Below are 18,788 nucleotides of genomic sequence, written 5' to 3'. Positions count from 1 at the left end.
ATATCCGAAGAGGTCGGGAGTGCCTTCAATACCGCTCTGCTGCATCTCGCGTCAACATTCCTGATGGTCTCTAAGAGACTTTTTCGAGCAGAAAGAATGACAGGCTTCGCAACTCTCCTCTCTGTGTTGCGGTGAACACAGGTTACAGACCAATGGAGGTCAGTCAGGGGGTATTTTGCTTGGGAGTTCGGGTAGAAATAGAAAGGTTTCTATTCCATCACCAGCAGGACTGGTGAACCTGATATAGATTTAAAATGGAGGCCTTAAAGGGTGAGGCCCTAGAGGGCAGCGGTGGAAGCGTGTCAATTCACTGAACGATAACATTTTCTGGATCTCGATACGCAAGCTGGAATACGTGGTCGAAAACAATACCGTTGAGGGTGAGCACGAACCAAATTGAGCACCGTAACAGTCTCGACCCAGAGCGCAGGCACACATGTCTGTACCTGACAGCGGAAAGAAAATAATTTAACAATGGAGTCAATACCCATGCACATTATAACCAAGAGGAGGAGCCACTCTACCTTGTTACTTGAAAGACATCTTCAAAGAAAAACAACTTGCACACATCTGGACCCAACATTAGATGGCAGGAGTATGCAAAGCATGTGTAGCTACAGCCAAACATGCATCGAACATCATGTTTATCCCATTCCTTTCCATGCAACATGCAAAACCTGTCCACTCTCTACCGGGTTTACTAAGGGGTTGAGCCCACACAAAGTGGAGCAACCCTTTGCAAGGGTATGTACTTTCAAGCGCAAAAGGTATTATGTGCTGGAACAGTTCCTATTTGTAGGCCGAAATAGTGCTTTGTGCTACTAGGTGGCACGTTCAGTTAAGGGGATGTAACTTGGGTGGATCAGCATAAGGACACAGTTTTTTTAGACAAAGCATGATTCACTAAGGTATCTAGACAGAGAATTTACACAAAAAATAACACCTGCTTTAAGCAGGCGCAATCAAGGAGTAATGTTTTAATTTGTCCAAAAAATCCTCTAAACCGCGCACATGCCCTGCACTTGACAGTACAGATACAATATGTGGAATGTTTTTGAATTTGTCTATGCATTGGATTTTAAACTGGAAAGGTATGTGTTATGTACAAATCCTAAGCTACACAGTTTGCAGACCCCCCCTGCAAAAGTTGTGGGTTGCACAAGACAGCCTTGAAGAGCACCAGCGCAGGGATTAGCAGCAGATCATATTGAACAAACATGGCGTTGCTCTACTTCCTCCTCATTGCACAATGCACCAACTTTGGTTGCTGCACACCGTTGCACAAAAAGTAATACATCTGCCCCTCAATTTTTTCACTGGTGCAAAAATTTAAGAAATGTGGCCCTGGGACACTAATCAAAGTGACTGAATCTCTCTCAGAGATATCTGCCATTCTTCCACAAATCATTTCACAAACCATTCAGGGGGATATGAAAGAACAGACCAAGCTAATTCAACAATATGCCAACCAGCAAGATGTGTGCACAGGAAACACATTAGTGAGTGAACAGAAAATGTGAGTACTACTTACACAACATGAAGATATAACCATTCCTAAGGGGCTTCTATACATGCCCTTACTCCGTTTATCAATGGTATCAATGTTTTGCATTTCTCTAATTAAAAATAGGCTGTTAAATAAAGAATAGGCGATTGCAGTCTATCTTTATGTTGAGGCCTATATTCCCCATTTTATGACTGTTTAAGGAAACATGAGTGTCATCTGAATCAAACCTTAGTGAGGGAGACTATATTATCAACAACCCTTTTTGTGTGTCCTTGAGTTTATTATTAACTTTCAGCATAGGCTATACAACAGTTATCCATAGGCCCCATAGAGATCCGCGAGTGGGCTGTAGTCCATGCTATACATTCAAGTTTGTATATGGTGTTCATTGATTGATTGGCTTTCTTTTCTCTCTGAGTACTCTGATAATACAACATTGATCAAATCCACTTCAGGTGCAAACTGCCTGTGTACAGAGGTGTGTGTTTCACTCTCAATTTAAATTTTGTGCAATCTGCTCCTAGTGATGTCCCTGTATGTTGCTGCATTACACCAGCAGTATGCGAGTGTGTTCTTTACCTCCCAGTCAATCCTAAAGAAATGTACCCAATAGAGGGAAATGAATTTCGGTTTAGTATGTGTTATAGAGGTGCTCCCTCCACCCTCTTGCACCCAGTCCACACGTTGACAATATTGTAGTCTCCATTATTTGAGATCAAGCGTTGGATGGGACGTTTTTTGAGGTCTGCTGGTGAGGAATTTAGCACTATAATCAGTACTTTCAAACGAAAGAGCATTTCTGCAATTATCATATTTAATTAAGGAATACTCTACTCGTTTTAACCCAAAAATAATCTCGTGACATGCTCCAAGCCATTTGAGAATTTAATATTTTGCATATTGCTGACAAACTCTCCACGTGCATAGTAATCTTTAATCAGATGCATAAATGCTTCTATAGCACGGACTGAACATACTGATTCTGAAAACACTGATGTACTGTACTTTATTTCAATATTTTTACTAACTGTTTAAATATACTTTATTATCTCGTGCCACCGAGTTATTCTGCTTCACAGACTAATGACCTTGAAGAGCGGAAATGTCCCACAAACGTGGATGTATATCCATTAATGTGTACCCCCATCTTCTCTATGTCACACATGTGCAGCGTAGCTACTAATAATTCTAGACCTGGTTTCCAAATTGCTTAACATACTACGCCCTTACCCTACATCGGCTCGAATTTCAGATCTAACTGCCAACTAAGAAGTTACTACTTACAGTACTTTAGGCCCACAGCACATAAAATAGACAATCTTCCGATTTGGTTTGAAAACACAGTTATTTTGTTTTACTGCATGACAGCATGGCATTAGAAGGGAGTGTGAAATTCATAAGGTGTCTTGCTTGTTTGAGAACATCAACAGCAATTCTCGAAAACATTTTTTTTATGAAAGCATGCGCCATGAAAAAGTATTAAGACCCGGGAGAAAATTAAACTGTATTGCACCATTGACCAATTCTCTTATCCCATCTTTCTTTACATTATTTGATAGTCTGTTAGCGATTGCTTTTTAGCAGATCAGTTTAAAATTGGAAAATGTGAGCTAGGTTATCATATAAGGTATGGTGGGATTTGGTGAGTTCTCATCATAAGTTGGACAAGTATACTATACAATGTTTACCTTCTCACAATGCGCAATTCCTTTTATATTTCAATGACATTTTTTGCTCTGTTTATAGAATTACAATTTATTGTGAGGGGTTAACATATAGGTGAAATTATGTTATTTTTTTTACATAAAATCCATGATACACTGTAAGAAGTTTCCTTTACCCCTTTTTTGCTTCTGCCTTTTCCTTTACTTCCCTTCCTCGTAAAATTATAAAAGATTTAATGTTTTTTCCCGTTAGTTTTTAATACTGCAAATTCATTGGTGACTCATTATTATTAGATCAATTTCTATTTGTGTTATGCAGTATAAAATGGATTTAATAAAATCTTTTAAACATTAAACCGTAACGCACCTAACCAATAGTAGTATTTGAAGAAATGCACTGAAAAAAATAGAATAGGAAGGAAAGGCTCTAGTGGGCAGTTACATTAAAGAAGTCCTTCTTTTCACCATGTCATTTGGTGTTGATGAGTACTTGTAAACACAAAACCTTCAGCTGGTTAGTAAATCTAGTGGTAGGTCATAGTCGCCTCGTTGTACAGAGGAAGCCACCCATAAGTCACGTTCTCTCCAAAGTTACATTATATCCCACAAACATCTCCAGCAGCACTGCAGAAAATGCATTGCCCTTCCACAGAAGTTTCCACTTGATCAGTGGTATGTCCAGACCTTGTTACTTTCCTTAACATAAATATGCCCCTGTACTTGATATCACATATCCTAACAACAAACAACATTTCAGTTCCCCTCCAGCAGGTGAATCCATGTAAAGTGAGAGGAAAACAAAGGAAACACGTGACTCAAAATGGAAGCTATCTAAAGGAGTAACTCTCATCGTCGTATTCTAATTCTTCTTCTTCATCTTCCTCCAGAAGTCCATATTTAAATTTCCGATATACAGTGCCATCCTGGCCCATGTAGACAATATCATCGTCGTCGTCCTCCTCTTCGTCCTCATCGTCCCGATCTTTATACTCAATCACTTGATCTTGTTGAAAGCTGGTGCTTTCTCTGTTGGTCTTGTACGAAGGCAAGGCTCTGGACTGATCGGGCAGCTTCTCGTATCCAACCTTGCTGACTGCCTTTGGTTTGCGGCGGGACCATCGCCAGAAGAAGACGATGCCTCCAATGGTGACGATCAGCAAGATGGAAGTGGCAATGAACAAAGCTGTTTTCTTATTGCTTTCGGAAAGAGGAACTGTGGCAAACCTCAGGTCGCACTCCTCTGCAAAGAGAAGGAAAAAGATTTAGCTTCCTACTAATAGTATTGGGGAATACATAATTCAAATGTATTCTTGCCAATGCTTCAAAATGCCAGCTGTGCATGCTTTAAACATAAATTCATTACTGGTATCATAATTATTTAAACTTTCTGTTAGTTTCCAAGGTAATGTACGGTGTCAGTCCCTGTGTATAGTTAGTGGCACAATCTTTCTTCCTCAGGAACAATACATGTACAAATCCTGCCTGTCCAACAAAAAGAAATAAAATCGACAGTCTGATGAGAACAGATCTCAAGTTTTAAAATTGTAAGTCATGTATCTGGTGTGCTTATTTGCGATTTTTTAAACATAGGGTGCCAAATTTATTATAGTGTTGCGTCGCCCTTGCGCCACACAATGGGGTGCAAGGGTGGTGCACTGTAGCGGCATGTGAAATTTGAAAGTGGTAGGACGTAAAAGTTGGGTATGACTTTTATGTAGCGAGTGATGCCAGCAAGCTTACTGGAAAAACGTGGGGTCCAGGGTAGGTCTTCCTCCCAAGAAAAAAAATGAAAAAAGATTGCCAAATGGTGCATTTTAAAGCAAATTAATTTAGTGATAAACCTAGGCTTACAAAGCAGTGGAAAAGTCTAATCTTCAAATATTAAACACATTAAAAACTGCCCATATCTTACTGCATTAATATGTTCAACATTTACTGTAGCATGCAAATTAGACAGCGCAATACATTCTGCCCTTTAAAGTGTGTGCTTGCCCAGTGTCTTGCACTGCATGCAGCATCAACTTTAGAAGGAAATGCTCTAACCAGGCTTCGGAAAGCACCTGCAGCTGCTTGCTGCAATCAGTCATATAGAAATATGTTCAGAAAGGTCTTTAAGTGGGATAAAAAAAGTGAGGGCTCTCTAAAAGGGAACACGAACATTACATTTCTGTGATTCCCATAGTGTGCCACTCAACCAGTATTTTGGCTTCTCTCTGAGATGTTATTGCATCCAAATATATAACACAACAACTGAGAAACACATAAAACCTGTTATTACACTAATGGTCGTTAGCTGTTTAAGATAAATGAGTAACAACAATGATTTGTTACACATACTTAACATTTGAAATGTTTCAATTCTGAAATTGTGAGTCTGTGAATTAAATAGTTTTAAAGCCTGTGAAAGGAGTGTTGGTCTTCAGTTATGTGCGCTTTAATGTTAGATATGGATGCACTTTTTCTCTGGCTATCTCGTCCATCTGTAAATCTTCACCAGCCTCTCTTTCCTCATCAGCACGCTCTTTTCACTCTTTCCCGAATACACTTCATCACATCTCCCTCACTTCATCACTCACCACTTCCAAACATACACTGCACTCACTCACATTTAAGTGATTTATTTCTTTTTGCCTTGTAAATATTTTGACATTTGTGTACCCCCTTCACACACATTTCCCTAGAATTTTGAATGTAAATACAATACATGACCATTGTCCCATGTGCTTGGCATAAAGGCCAACCCACTGGCAGGCACTTTGCTTTGGGTTCAGCCTGAGCGTAGGAGCTCTCAGTCAAAACCCCTTATAAACACCTGGCATGGCTCAAAGTATGCACTATGCAAGAGAAATATGATTCACAGAAAAAAACACAGAGACTCAACATGATAATATATCGAACACATGCGGGGAAACGCAAGATTAAGTAAAATGTGAAATAAGAGAGGAAATAAATCGCTGACATGCAATTCCTTAACGTTTTGAACTTTCATTGTTCGTAAATCAATCCATGTTTTGGCAATAATGTTGAGGGTATGACGATAGGGCCAGCTTTATCGCCATAAAGTAGATAACTGTCTTTACTATAAGCACATATTGCTCCCTTTTCGCTTGACTGGGATATTGGGTTTAACTCTGCACGTGGAGCGTGGGTTTTCCAATGCATCCACCTATGGATTTTAACGCATTTCCAGATGCACCATTTCTGGTAGACCTTGGAATGCATCAAAATGCTACACCTCCCCAGGTGAGGCGTAATGTGGAGAAATATCTTTATTTCTCCTCGTTTTTTCCTCTTTCAATGTCTGCTGCTTTCTGCGGCACACATAGAAAGAGGACAATGTCTAAGACGATTATTTTTTAGCAGGAAAATGTCTCTTCCTGCACATAAACAATTATTTCTGCAACGCAAGCACCCATGCACCATGGTGCAAAGGGGCCTGCCTTAGAGCGAGATAGCACATTGTGCGCCAAGTGCACGGAAACAACAGGAATGCACCATATAATGTTAAATATGGCGTACACCTGCCCTTTCCCTTTCACGCAGCTCCGCAAGGTGGCTTGCTGTACTTCACTGCGTGAAAGGTTGATAAATATGCCCCAAAATATATTGTTTCTGATGGTGGAACGTTGTGCCTCTAAAACCAAGTCTGGATTCAAGACCATACTAAGGCTTTTTTGATGATTCTGGCTACGATGTTTCTCAAAACAGGATGTACCTTTCTCTCCCTTTGCCTGTGATCTAGTGTCTCAGCATTCTTTCATGATGTAGAACATCTTATTGCAGGCGCATCTGCTACAAGACGAGAGGAGTCCAACGGATCCCCCAATGAGAATGCGCTCTCTGCTTCCAACCCAAGCCACTGAAAGCATCATCAGCATCATTTTATGCAGCTCACTTCTTCCACACCTGGTCTTGATGTCTGAGAGAGATTCAGCTGGGAGATTCAGTAATAGTCACAAAGTACACCCAGAAGCAGCCAAGGCTGTTCATCTCTGCCACTGATATCTAAGGGACATTACTTCCTTTAAGAATAATATGGGACATTGTTATCATGGCACAATAATCGAAAGGCATAAATCTTTCACAGAGAAATATGAGGATATTCTTTCTTGCCTGGAAATCTGGAGTGGTATGGTTCAGTACACTAGTCTGAACTGTTCTTTGTAATGGTATTATAGAGCTATTCTCTAGTACAGTCTTCTGAGATATCTTATGTTGCTGTATTGCGCCAAAAGCTCATGGAAGAGGAATTATCTGAATTAATTTTTGGCACTATTTATGGGCAAAATTCATTTTACTTTGATACACCATTCCTGATGCATGTTCGTAGACCTGGTACCAAAGGTGATAATGTACTGTCTTTTTCTGCATTGCGCCAAGATACGCCTGTGGAGTGATAGTCACGCTTTATAAATAACATATATACATACATATACATACATACTGGTAATAGTTAATAAGGCCATTCTCCTTTATGGCTGAGTATTCCCAAATGCTAATACTTCTGTTGCTACAATAAGCCTCGCGGTTATTTCTGATAACGATCACAGTTTTTGTCAATTTCACTTGTATTGCTTTCTCAAGGTGCATTAGCACTCAAATATTGAAGGAAAAGCATAATTTTGCATATTAATGCAATGCACAAGTATGCAATTTTGGCTAATGGCATCATGCTCTTGGTTTCATGAGAATGTCCTTCATAAAAGGAGGTGCAAGTGTTTTGCACTACAGTTCAGCAAAGTGAAAATAAATGCTTAATTGCATATTACCACTGCATTTGCATTATCGGGCCTTAGATCAAATCATCCCTCTTACTAAGCAAGTATCTCTCAGACAGAGGCCAGCGGTGTGCTGGTTTAATAAGGATTTACTAGCTATGAAGAAAAAATGTAAACGCCTTGAGCGTCTATGGCGGATTTGTATATTAGATTATCTAGCATCCTTAAAAGCCTATCATCGTTCAATTAGGCAATCTCACAGAAATTGTTTGCAATGAAAATCCAGATGGCCACCGGCATCGCTTGGGAGATGTTTTCTACAGTTAAGACGCTAACCTCACTTCCCTCACTTTCTTCTGCCATTTTACCTTCGGAGGAGAGTTGGAACGACTTGACAAATAACATGTATGCTTCGTTTCCAGCAGAAGCAAGAAACTCTCCATGTCGAAGTTCTTGGTTCACTGCATCTGATGATACTTCTAGGCTTCTGAAATCTGATGCTATTGAGCTGGCCAATATGGCCTCTTCATGCACCTCTGTTAAATCGGACTCCCCTGGACCCTGCATCCTTGTCTATTTTGGAGCAGGATTCAACAGTGATTTATCCAGTGTTGTGTGATCTACTGAATTGCTCTTTAGCCATTGGCTTTGTAGCCCAGAGTTGGGAACATGTGATGGTAGTCCCACTATTGAAGAAACCTTTTGCTTGACCCTCTTCAGCCTGAGAACTATTGGCCTATTTCTCCCTGTTGCCTCTCTTCTCTAATTCTACAGAGTAACATGTAAACATGCAACTTTCCAACTTTATTAAAAGTAAAAATGTGCTTAATTGATAGCAGTCGGGCATCCAATCCAATGAGGGGTGATACCCCGAAAAAGGTACCACAATGCTTGTTTTCCAGTCCAGGGAGGACTTGGCCTGGCATGGTCAATACTAGGCTGGATTACTGTAATGTCCGTTATCTGGGGCTCTCACAAATGAGACTCAATAGATTACAGCGCATCCAAAATGTTGCTATGTGTTTGTTGCTGAAACTTCCTAGATGCGCCTCCATCGAGGCCGGCTTGAGAGACCTGATCTGGCTTCCAATTAAGAAGCAAATTACTTTTAAAGCTCACTGCTATTGCTGAAAGGGTCTGTCAAATTTTGGTTCAAGTTATCTTCATTCTCTAATTCTGTTCCGGGGAGAAATTTAAGATCATCCAATACTAAGTTAGTTCTGGTCCCTAAATTCCATTAAGCCAGAATTAGAGCAACTCTTTCAGTTACTTGTCTCCCAAGATGTGGAACACTCTGCCTATAAAAATTGGGCAGGCACCATCTGAAGCTTCCTTTAGGAAACAGTTAAAAACATGGCTCTTCACATTATGTTGTTAATCCCTCATGCAAATATATTTACCTGGAGCGGAATCCTAGCGCTCGGACACTTCAATGTGGTAGCCATATGCTCTATAAATCTGCTCTAAAATTATTATTCTCTGAAAGAGCAAGGAGATCTTATTTGCTGCCTTTTCCGACTATACCAGTCCAGCAGTTAGGTACCTAAGTGCAAATTTGAGTCTAAATTAAAATTATTGAATTGCAGGTGTCTTGGGAAGAGCATGCAAGATAAATCTTTCTGGTTAGGCGGAAGATGGGGTCTGTTATCCATGGAAGCGTAGGAGTGACATAGGGAATTATTCCAAACAGTGCATGTGCTGTAGATTGGCTGGGATTGGACAGCCTGGTACCTCTAGAAGCCTAAGTGAGTTGTTTGATGGTGGGCCATGGTTTGGAAGGCACTTCATGAATAAAATGAGAGCAGAAGAGGATTCAATTTGTAGGCTGTTCTAAAGTCTAGGATCTTGTAAGGTGAAGCATATCTAGCTTCTGTCTAAGCACTTAGATGTGGAAGTTGCTGGGAGTTTGAAGTCAGAGGTGTATTTTGGGGGTAAATCTTACTGTCTTACTGCTGAGGCATGAGGGTTGTACCCACTAGGCTGAGACTGGTAGGGCATACAATTATAAATTGTGTTCTTGCAGGTGGTGCTTGTCAGCACAGTCATTAAAAGGGAAGGCTTGTTCAATGATGTCAATCTGAGATTGCCAGTGAGAGCAACTGTTTTCCCTGGTTTGCTCTTTGGTGCCCCTGTCAGTGTCCTTGCTACCTCTAGTTTTCAGGGTTATGAAAATAATAGAAGGAAAGAAATGTAAACGCCTCTGTTGACCTTTGGTAGATCTACTCCTTGCCATTCCAAAGCTTCTGAGCTGCAAATTGAGCTGCAGAGAGGCCAAGGGAGGGCCAGTGTCCTGTCCTGTAAGTGGGAGCCAAAGGTTGCATGATGTCACTTCCCACTGCCATTGTGATAAATCAAAGTCTTGGGCTTTTTGAGGCTAGTTGCTAGCCTACAGGTGATGTTTTGGACCATTTGCAGTCTCCAGGTGGTGATCTTGGATGACAGGTTAGAAGAAAGGGCTTAGTTTGACCTTTAGTTCTCCATTACTGATGTCCTCCACAATACAGGTAAACTCTTGTATAATTTCTACCAGTACACCATAAGTAGCTGTGCAGAGGTGACAAATACATTTAGATGGTTCAGTATATCAGGGAATTGGAGTTTGCTTGTCCTAAAAATGTCCTCTCATATAAGGGAAGAGTCCATTCTGTATCTAGCCAGAAACCTGATTGGACAATGGCATAGATTACATTGGCCTCTAGATTATTCCAGCTGAGATACCAAGATATTGGATGTTTACTGGAATAGGAAAATAGGGAAGAGTTCCTTAGCAGGATGGGAGCCACGGAATGATGTTTTGGGAGAGCTGCGCATGGATTATGTAAAGGTTTTGCAATTTAGCCTGCAGATAGGGAGCATTTGGCGATATCTCCTGTTGGGTGATGATAGTATAAAGACATAGCTATTGAAAGTGTGTACAGGAAATACAGTAGCCCGAAGCTGTGAGAGCTTGAGGATGGATATCAGGGTCAATGATTGATTGCAGTGAAAAAAAGTAAGTGGAGATGTTTGATGGGGATGGGCATGGGCATGTGCTTCATGCTATGACTAACTGTGATGCAGTGCCTCTTTGAATTTGCATCAAACACAAAGCTGATGGGAGAAATGCTTGCAATAAGTCTAACTACTGACAATTGCTCAGCGCAGCATTCCAACCCATCATTCTATTGCCCACTATGCCACTCAGATGGGGCTCAGCCCTATGTAAATCAGACTCGGCCCTTCTCCGATAGGAACAGTCCAGCCCGATCTGTCAGGTCAGGTACTCCCTGAACCGAAACGCAAGCAGCCCAAGACTGATTTCGCCCTCACTGGAGCTCATCAGTCAGGTGTAGTTTAGTTCCAGTGGCACGTTAAACATAGGACCCATGCATTGGCACACGCTGACCACTTAAGGTGGTACATCAAACACACATAAGTTGATGGGAGGAATGCTTGCAATTTGTCTAACCACTGGGAATTGCTCTGGGTAGCATTCCAAACCCTTGTACATTTGCCCACTACAGTTGAGCCTGACCTGCCAGGCCAGTTTTGAATTCCCAGCACTTTATCTATGAAGAATTTGTTGAGGTTGGGGCAACACAACTTGGAAGGGGTACTGGTGTGTTAGAAACCATCAGGCAGTCTGAAAAAAGTCCTTTGATTTGTGTAAGCATTCTGGATTTTGGCCTTGAGAGCAAAGGATTTTTGGAAGTCGTTAGAATTGTCTCTATAGCTGTATGTTTGGCCAGAGTCCTTGACATGCATTAAGCTGTCTAGAATCTGTAGTAGGATTATACTTTAAAGCTGGATAGTGGGTTGATATTTGATGTGCTGGAATGAAGGGGGCAAATCTATGACCTTTTTGCTAAGGACATCATTCAGCAGTGGAACATCGAAAGGGTTTGGCTAAAGCGCAGTAAGGCTGCGCCACATTAAGTGTAAACAAAACAAGATGCCAATACTGCTGAATGAGTACGTCTATTTTCTGTATTCAACGATGTTAAACTGTTGATATACCAAGGACAAACAAATGTCAGATTGAATCAGTTTTTTATTTTAAATTTTTCGGGAGGTGTATTTTTGTTGTATTATCATAATATTGTGAATATTTAATTACAAACAGGGAGAGGAACTGGAAAGAATTATTTTCTACACAGAATGAAAGAACACACAAAAGATGTGAGTGTAATAAGTGAATGATATCAAAACATCAAAGCTCCAAACATACAGACTGATCACTCATTTATTCCTCAATGAGCACGACATTCAACCAACAATCATACTGAAAACCTTACACACTGTGTCAGACTCGCAAGTGGAATGAGAACTTAAAAAAGGAAAAAGAAAGAAAAGAAGGACAAGAGCCTATTTTAATACCCTCACCTAGAGTCAGGGAGTCTATTATCAATTTTTAAGGGTGGGGTATTAATGCAGTTCTTTTAACGAAATATTGACAATATATTTCAATCGAAAGTGCAGGCCATCAACAATTTTTACAATCGACAACAAGTTACGAGTAATCTACTCGTGTGATTGGCCTGGACAACAAGAAAGGGTCGACGCGTTTCGATGCCCCTCAATGCCGGGGAATCTCCTCAGGACCTTGAAGGATTGAATCCTGCAGAAGAAATGACAACAATCCTTACTATCACAAACCTCCTTAAGACAACCTTCAACTTCAGAATGAACCAGCACTAGTATTTAAAGTTACCTTAACCTCTTCGAGGTGAGAACGGGGGGCATTTAAATCCAACGTTCCGTATGTTCTAAATGGCAGGGTCTCAATGCAGTACCAGCAGGCTGTTAAAACCAAGGAAGTTCTATTGTAATTTCGGATTCTGCAAAACGCACTTAGTGTACAGCATACAATCAAAGGTGCACTTGTTTGTTTGGGTTTTACCTTAACAACAGGTCTCGGTCACGTAATCTTGACTAAGGGCACTCGTTTTATGGCAGCTGTAACATCGTTCCCGGAATCTGCGTGTATACAAAAAACGGGCAGTCTCATGAAATTTCCTTTGTTTTCTTCAACATCGTCTCTAGTTCGCCGTTGAAAACCAGTTCTACATGCGCTTCAGCTTACCTAAGTTTAACCGGTTCTCCTCTCCTCTACGCGGCGTCTTCCTGATCAGCCGTCGCATCTCGAGATGCGTCACAGTCAGCTCTTTTCAATGAGACGTAGTCAAAGTCCGCGTGGTGCTGGGAGATGTAGTTTTTTGTTTCATAGGTTATACGGGCTGATGTTATCGGTGCAAAAAGAACATGTATTCTACTTGTGGAGGTGATCGAAGGCAATCAATGTCGGTGCTGGCACGATTAAGGCAATGTCTCGTGGATAAAAGGCTAGAGGGTAGGATCTATGATTGACACAGACGCCTGTCTGTACAATTCAGTGTAACAAAATGAGAACCAAACCACTCTTGAAAACTTTATAGATGGTATAATTCAGACATTTCGTTCAGTCCTGTGACTGACAAGTTACATTTTAAAATCAGGGTAGCTTCTCGTGATGATAGTTTGGCCTCCAGGTCGCCTCCTCTTTGATCGGGTTCGACCTTGGAGATCACTGTCCATTTTAAGTCAGTTTCTTCATGTTTGTAGTCAATCCAATGTTGCACCAAAGGTGCGGATAGGGCAGATCTTTTAATCCGGGATCTATGTTGGTTAATCCTTTGTCTGATCTCTCGACTCGTCTTTCCAATGTATAGTTTATTGCATGGACACAAGATTCCATATATCACAAATTTTGTTTTACAATTCGTGAACCTTGAATGTCGCCACCTGATCCCATTGTGTTGAAACAAATCACCTTCGATCGTTGACACGCATGATATGCAAGTTCCGCATTTGTGATGTCCTATGATCGGTGGACGATTCATATATTCTCTCAATGTTTGGGGCTTTTGTTTAGGCATAGCTGCTCTCACAATGTGGTTTCCCACACACTTGTCTTTTCTGAAGGCGAAGAGTGGCATTTCTGCTAGACGTTCGTCCAAGTCTTTCACTAAATGCCAGTTCTTCTGGATTTCTCTTTTTTTCCAGTTGGAGGTTGGCCAGAATGTAGATACATAGACTATTCTACTCTGTTCATTCTTCATTTTTCTCGTCAAAAGGGTCTCCCTCGGTGTCCACCACGCTCTTTTCAGAGCGCGTTTCAATAGTTTAGCTGGATATCCTCTCGCTAATAGTCTTTCTCTTAGAGCATTAGCATGTAGCATATATTCATCCTTGAATGTACAATTTCTGCGAATCCGCAGAAATTGTCCCAGTGGAAGATTTTCTTTTAAACTTCTCGGGTGGTAGCTTGAGAAGTGCAACGCCTTGTTTCTGTCAGTATCTTTTCGAAATAAGGTGGTAACTAGGACTCCCTCTGTGCAGTATATTTCCACATCTAAGAAAGACAGTCGATGTTGTGAATACTGTAAGCCGAATTTGATGTTTTCAGTCCTATTATTGAGCCATTGGTGGAACTCTATCAGCTGTGCCTCTGTTCCTGACCAAATGAAGAAGACGTCATCTATGTATCGGAGCCATCCTCCGATCCATGGAGAAAAAGGATTGTTTTCATAGATGAATTTCTCTTCGAATTTACTCATAAAAAGGACTGCCAGCTCCGGGGCGAAGGGGCAGCCCATCGCCACTCCGCGTATCTGAAAGTAGAAATCCTCCTGGAATTTCTTTTTCAAGGCAAGTTTCGCTAGTTCAAGGATAAACTCTGTCGGAACCCTCATTGGTCTTGTTCTCATATTTAAAAAGAGCGAGTACCTCTAAGCCCTCCTCCTGTGGGATCTGAGTATATAGCGATGTGATGTCCATGCTTACTAGATAGTCGTTGTTTTCTTGAAAAGGTAGGTCACACAATTTATTAATAAAGTCCGTAGTATCTTGTAAAAAGGACCTTACTTCCTTTAGGAATGGTTTTAAGAAAAAGTCAATGAATTTTGAGACAGGCTCAAAAAGAGACTCACATCCAGAGACAATTGGTCTCCCCGGCGGTTGTTTATCATCCTTATGTATCTTGGGTAATGCGTAAAACAGAGGTACGCGTGGATGTTTATTTTTAAGATATTCTGTTTCTTTTTTACCCAAAAAACCTTGTTCGGTAGCGTGGTCCGCAATCGAAAAAAGTTCTCTCTGTAGATCAAGAGTAGGATCCTTGTCTATTTTCCTGTAACATCCATGGTCAGATAGTTGTTTGTTAATCTCCATTATATAGGCGTCGACTCCCCAGATGACAATTGAGCCGCCCTTGTCCGCCTGTTTGATTATTATGTTTTTATTGTTTGCAAGTGATAGGAGGGCGTCCTTTTGTCCTTTTGAAAGATTTTGTTTAATGAAGCTAGATTTTTTCTTTTCTTCAGAAGAAAATCGCAGACAACATTGTTTTTCATTCAGCAGTGGTCACAAGAGACTTGAGGTTTGATGAAGTAAATACATTGTCACATGGATGCTCTGCAATATTGAAAAGGTTTGGCTTTTTAAAAATTTATTTTTATTTATAAACTTTTTATTGATAATAAAAAGCAGAGACAAATCATTCTTGCAGCGATGTACATAATATACAGTATCACAATTGACATTGCGGTGTTGGTGCAACTTATTATACCAACTAAACACAACATTATGCAATACACATCCAGACTTTTTATGGCACTGTCCAGTACCTAACAAGCCCAATAATCAATACCAGCATTTTAGAACGTAATTCAGTCCACATAGCTACTCACAGCTCACTGTCCAGAGGCGGGACCCCAAAGGTACTTGTAAGCAGCGCAGACCCGTCACTTCTATGCATATTGCAATTTTCTCTACAGGTTTACGTATCAAAGCCCCTTACCCGATGTGCCTCATCCTCTTTGGTAGCTAAATAGGTTTGGCATAGACCCCAGAAGTTCTTAGGACGATTGTGGGGGGGGGGGGGTAGCAAGCCACTATAATACTCTGTTTGTGTGCTACAGTACATCATATCTTTTGATCAGCATGTTTTAGTTGGGACAGACCCCGAGAACAGCAGATTGCTACCCTATGCCTAGCCATCAGAAGCCCCATATCTACCAGTCGTTGAATTGCTTTAGGAAAATGTTTAGAATAGCCCAGCAAGGCAAGAATAGGGTCTGGCTCCAGTGCCATGTCTGTAAAGTCCCCCAAAGTTTTAAATATCAATGTCTAAAAGGCAGCAATCCCAGGGCATAACCAGGCTAGATGGGAAAAGTCCGCTAGGTTTGCACCGCATTGGTCACAGTCTGCAGTGTCACGCAATCCATACCTGCAGAGAATTTCTGGAGTATAATAGACCCTGTTCAAACATTTTAAATGTATCAACCTGAGTTGCCAATTCAATGAAATGCGTTTAGTGCTCTCGCAGCAATATTTCCATTTATTGTCTTCAATAACCTTGCCCAGATCCGCCTGCCAAGCTTGCCTAGCCTTGGTGTAGTGGTTTTCCCGGTATCCCTGAGCCATGTTATAAATCTTGGAGACGATACGCACTTGTGAGTCAGCTTTAATAACTTGTGTAAGAGGAGCGATATCAGGCGGCTCATCTAAGTCACTGCCCAACAGTTCCTTCAATGAGTGCCTCATCCCGTGGAAGTGGAATTCTGTCAGTGGTGTGGCATGCTGTCTCGCCTCCACCGCTTTGCTCCATGTTATCACTTTACCATCCTCAAACATATCTCATATTGTATTAATATTCATTGAGTTCAAGGCCCTGATCACCCTTTTTCCTTGCAAGGTGATAACCAGATGCACCATTCTAAAGGTGTCCAAGGGGAGTATAAAATAACACTTGAGTATAATTTCAAGAAGTGATGCCATGCATGTATTGTCGCATCAATGGAGTCTAGAATTCCTGTACTATGGTCCGGTGGATTGAACAAGACCACTGCCAATGGGAGAGGAGCCGGCACTACCTTCTCAATTTAAATGTATGGAGTGTCAGCAGGACCATGCATCCAGTAGTGAGCTTGTGTGCTTTGCACCGCCCTATAGTGCAAATCCAGGTCCAGAGCTCCCAGTTCACCCAAGCTATAAGGCAGAGTGAGAATGTCCCACTTAACCCGGGCTTGTTTCCCGGTCCAGGCTAACCGTACTAGCAGGGATGTAAGCATCCAGAAAAAAGACCTCAGGAGAACCACAGGAATATTCATAAATAAAAACAAGAACCTTAGTAGGACCACCATTTTCATAATCAATACTCTGCCTGCCAACAACAGGGGCAAGCGTATCCATCGGTCCACATCTTCTTCTAATTTAGTTACCGCCCTCCCATAGTTCTCTTTGAAAACCATCTCTGAGTCAGTATGCACCTTAATACCCAAATAACAGACCGGTTTGGTCGTCCAACTCAGCGGGTACTCAGGTGTGAACGGAGCAGTAGCTGAGGTTAGCAGGAAAATGATTAACCTTTAGGCCCGACATCGCTCCAAACGTAATCACTTCTCACAGTACTGGCGTTACATTTTGGTCAGGGTCTCTAATATATAACAAAGTATAATCTGCGTATATGGATATAATTACGTTGTAGCTCGGGAAACGTATACCCCTGTGGCCGTGATACTCGCGCATAGCGCAGGCTAGAGACTCAGCTACCAGAGCATATAGCAACGGGGAGAGCGGGCATCCTTGATGTGTGCCCCTGCTAATATGAATCGAGTCGGTGACATGTCACCAATCTTGATTCTGGCAGTGGGGGAATTGTATAATACTCCAATCATTTGCAAAAAGACACCTCCTAGCCTCAGCCTAGTCAAAACCTGAGCCATAAACAACCACTCGAAAAAGTTTGGCCTTAGCTCCAAATATGGTCATCATGAGACACTACCAGGTTTGTTTGTAGGTGTGGGGTTTGGAAAGGCAATTTTAACTCCGAAACTGGTTGATGGTGTGGGCAGTCCATACAGAAATTGAAGTCTACTAATTTCCGGATTATGGATGCTTCAAGGACCTAGTTGGTGCTCAGGTTGGCAAAGGAGTTGTGGAATGGTCAGTGATGCAAGGGGATACTGAAGTTGGGTGATGCAAGAGGAATTTGAGATTGGAGGTTTTAGTGAGGGGTCGTTGAATGTGAGTACCTCTGTGCTGAGGAATGGCAGGGCCAATGAAAGAGCAGTACGTGTGGTGGAGGTTCTGTGAATGATGAGCATTCTGTCCTCTTTGGTGATGGCTCTGTTTATGATTTTTATGCAGGGGAGGTGTGGCAAGGTTAGTGTGGCAGGTTTGTTAGCCTTTACAAGAACAAGAATGGGCTGTCATAGTTGTAGTGACATCAAAGATGAGGATGAAGCAAATGACCATGAAGAGCAGGGAAACAGATATGAGCGTTTTTTGTAGGAAGGAAGGGAAAGGTAGAAAGGGTTTGGTGGTAGGTGTTGTTAACTAGTAGTGGATTTCTGGATATCAGTATTCAGCTGGGCAAAAAATTGGTAGAGAGTCAATTTGATGTGGATAAAGGTTGGGTTGGAACTATGTGTATCATTTAACCAAAAATGTGCATTATTTTAGAGGTGATTGTGTTTGGATGTGGGGTGTGTGGAGACATTGGGAGCTTGATGGATAGAACTAGTAATGTAAAATGATTGGTGGAGTGTAGAAACCAACAGTGAGGATATGTTATGGTAAGGTAGGTGGTTGTTGACTTGCTGGGACATTGCGCATTGGGAGTTGGCATACGTGAGTGAAAATATTAACATTTTGATGCACAAAACCAAAGGACCATGTTGGCCATACCACCAGTCAGAATACACATGAATCATTCACCAGATGCCAGCCACAGCCAAATCACTTTTCCAAGTAAAGAGACATTGTGACAGATTAAGGGGCATGTAGGAAGCAAAATCTGTTCAGGGCCCTTGAATGGTGAAATCAAGTAGGCAACAAGAGCCTGAGCATCTATTTTTATTGATCACATTTACCTTTGCA

General features: G+C 41.4%; 1 protein-coding gene across 1 annotated transcript in view; it reads right to left on the bottom strand.

The window, feature by feature from the left end:
- Nucleotides 1-1,766: 1,766 nt before the first annotated feature.
- Nucleotides 1,767-18,788, bottom strand: part of LOC147662686 (proprotein convertase subtilisin/kexin type 5-like) — a 199,576-nt gene continuing 182,554 nt past the window's right edge. Inside the window, exon 14 of the mRNA XM_086950976.1 lies at nucleotides 1,767-4,411. Coding sequence (XP_086807102.1) covers nucleotides 3,999-4,411 — 413 coding nt within the window. The 3' untranslated portion in view covers nucleotides 1,767-3,998. The remainder of the gene's footprint in view (nucleotides 4,412-18,788) is intronic.

This window comes from Lissotriton vulgaris, unplaced genomic scaffold (genome assembly GCF_964263255.1).
Source record: "Lissotriton vulgaris unplaced genomic scaffold, aLisVul1.2 SCAFFOLD_720, whole genome shotgun sequence".
Classification (NCBI taxonomy): Eukaryota; Metazoa; Chordata; class Amphibia; order Caudata; family Salamandridae; genus Lissotriton; species Lissotriton vulgaris.
This window is presented reverse-complemented; position numbering and strand designations above follow the sequence as displayed.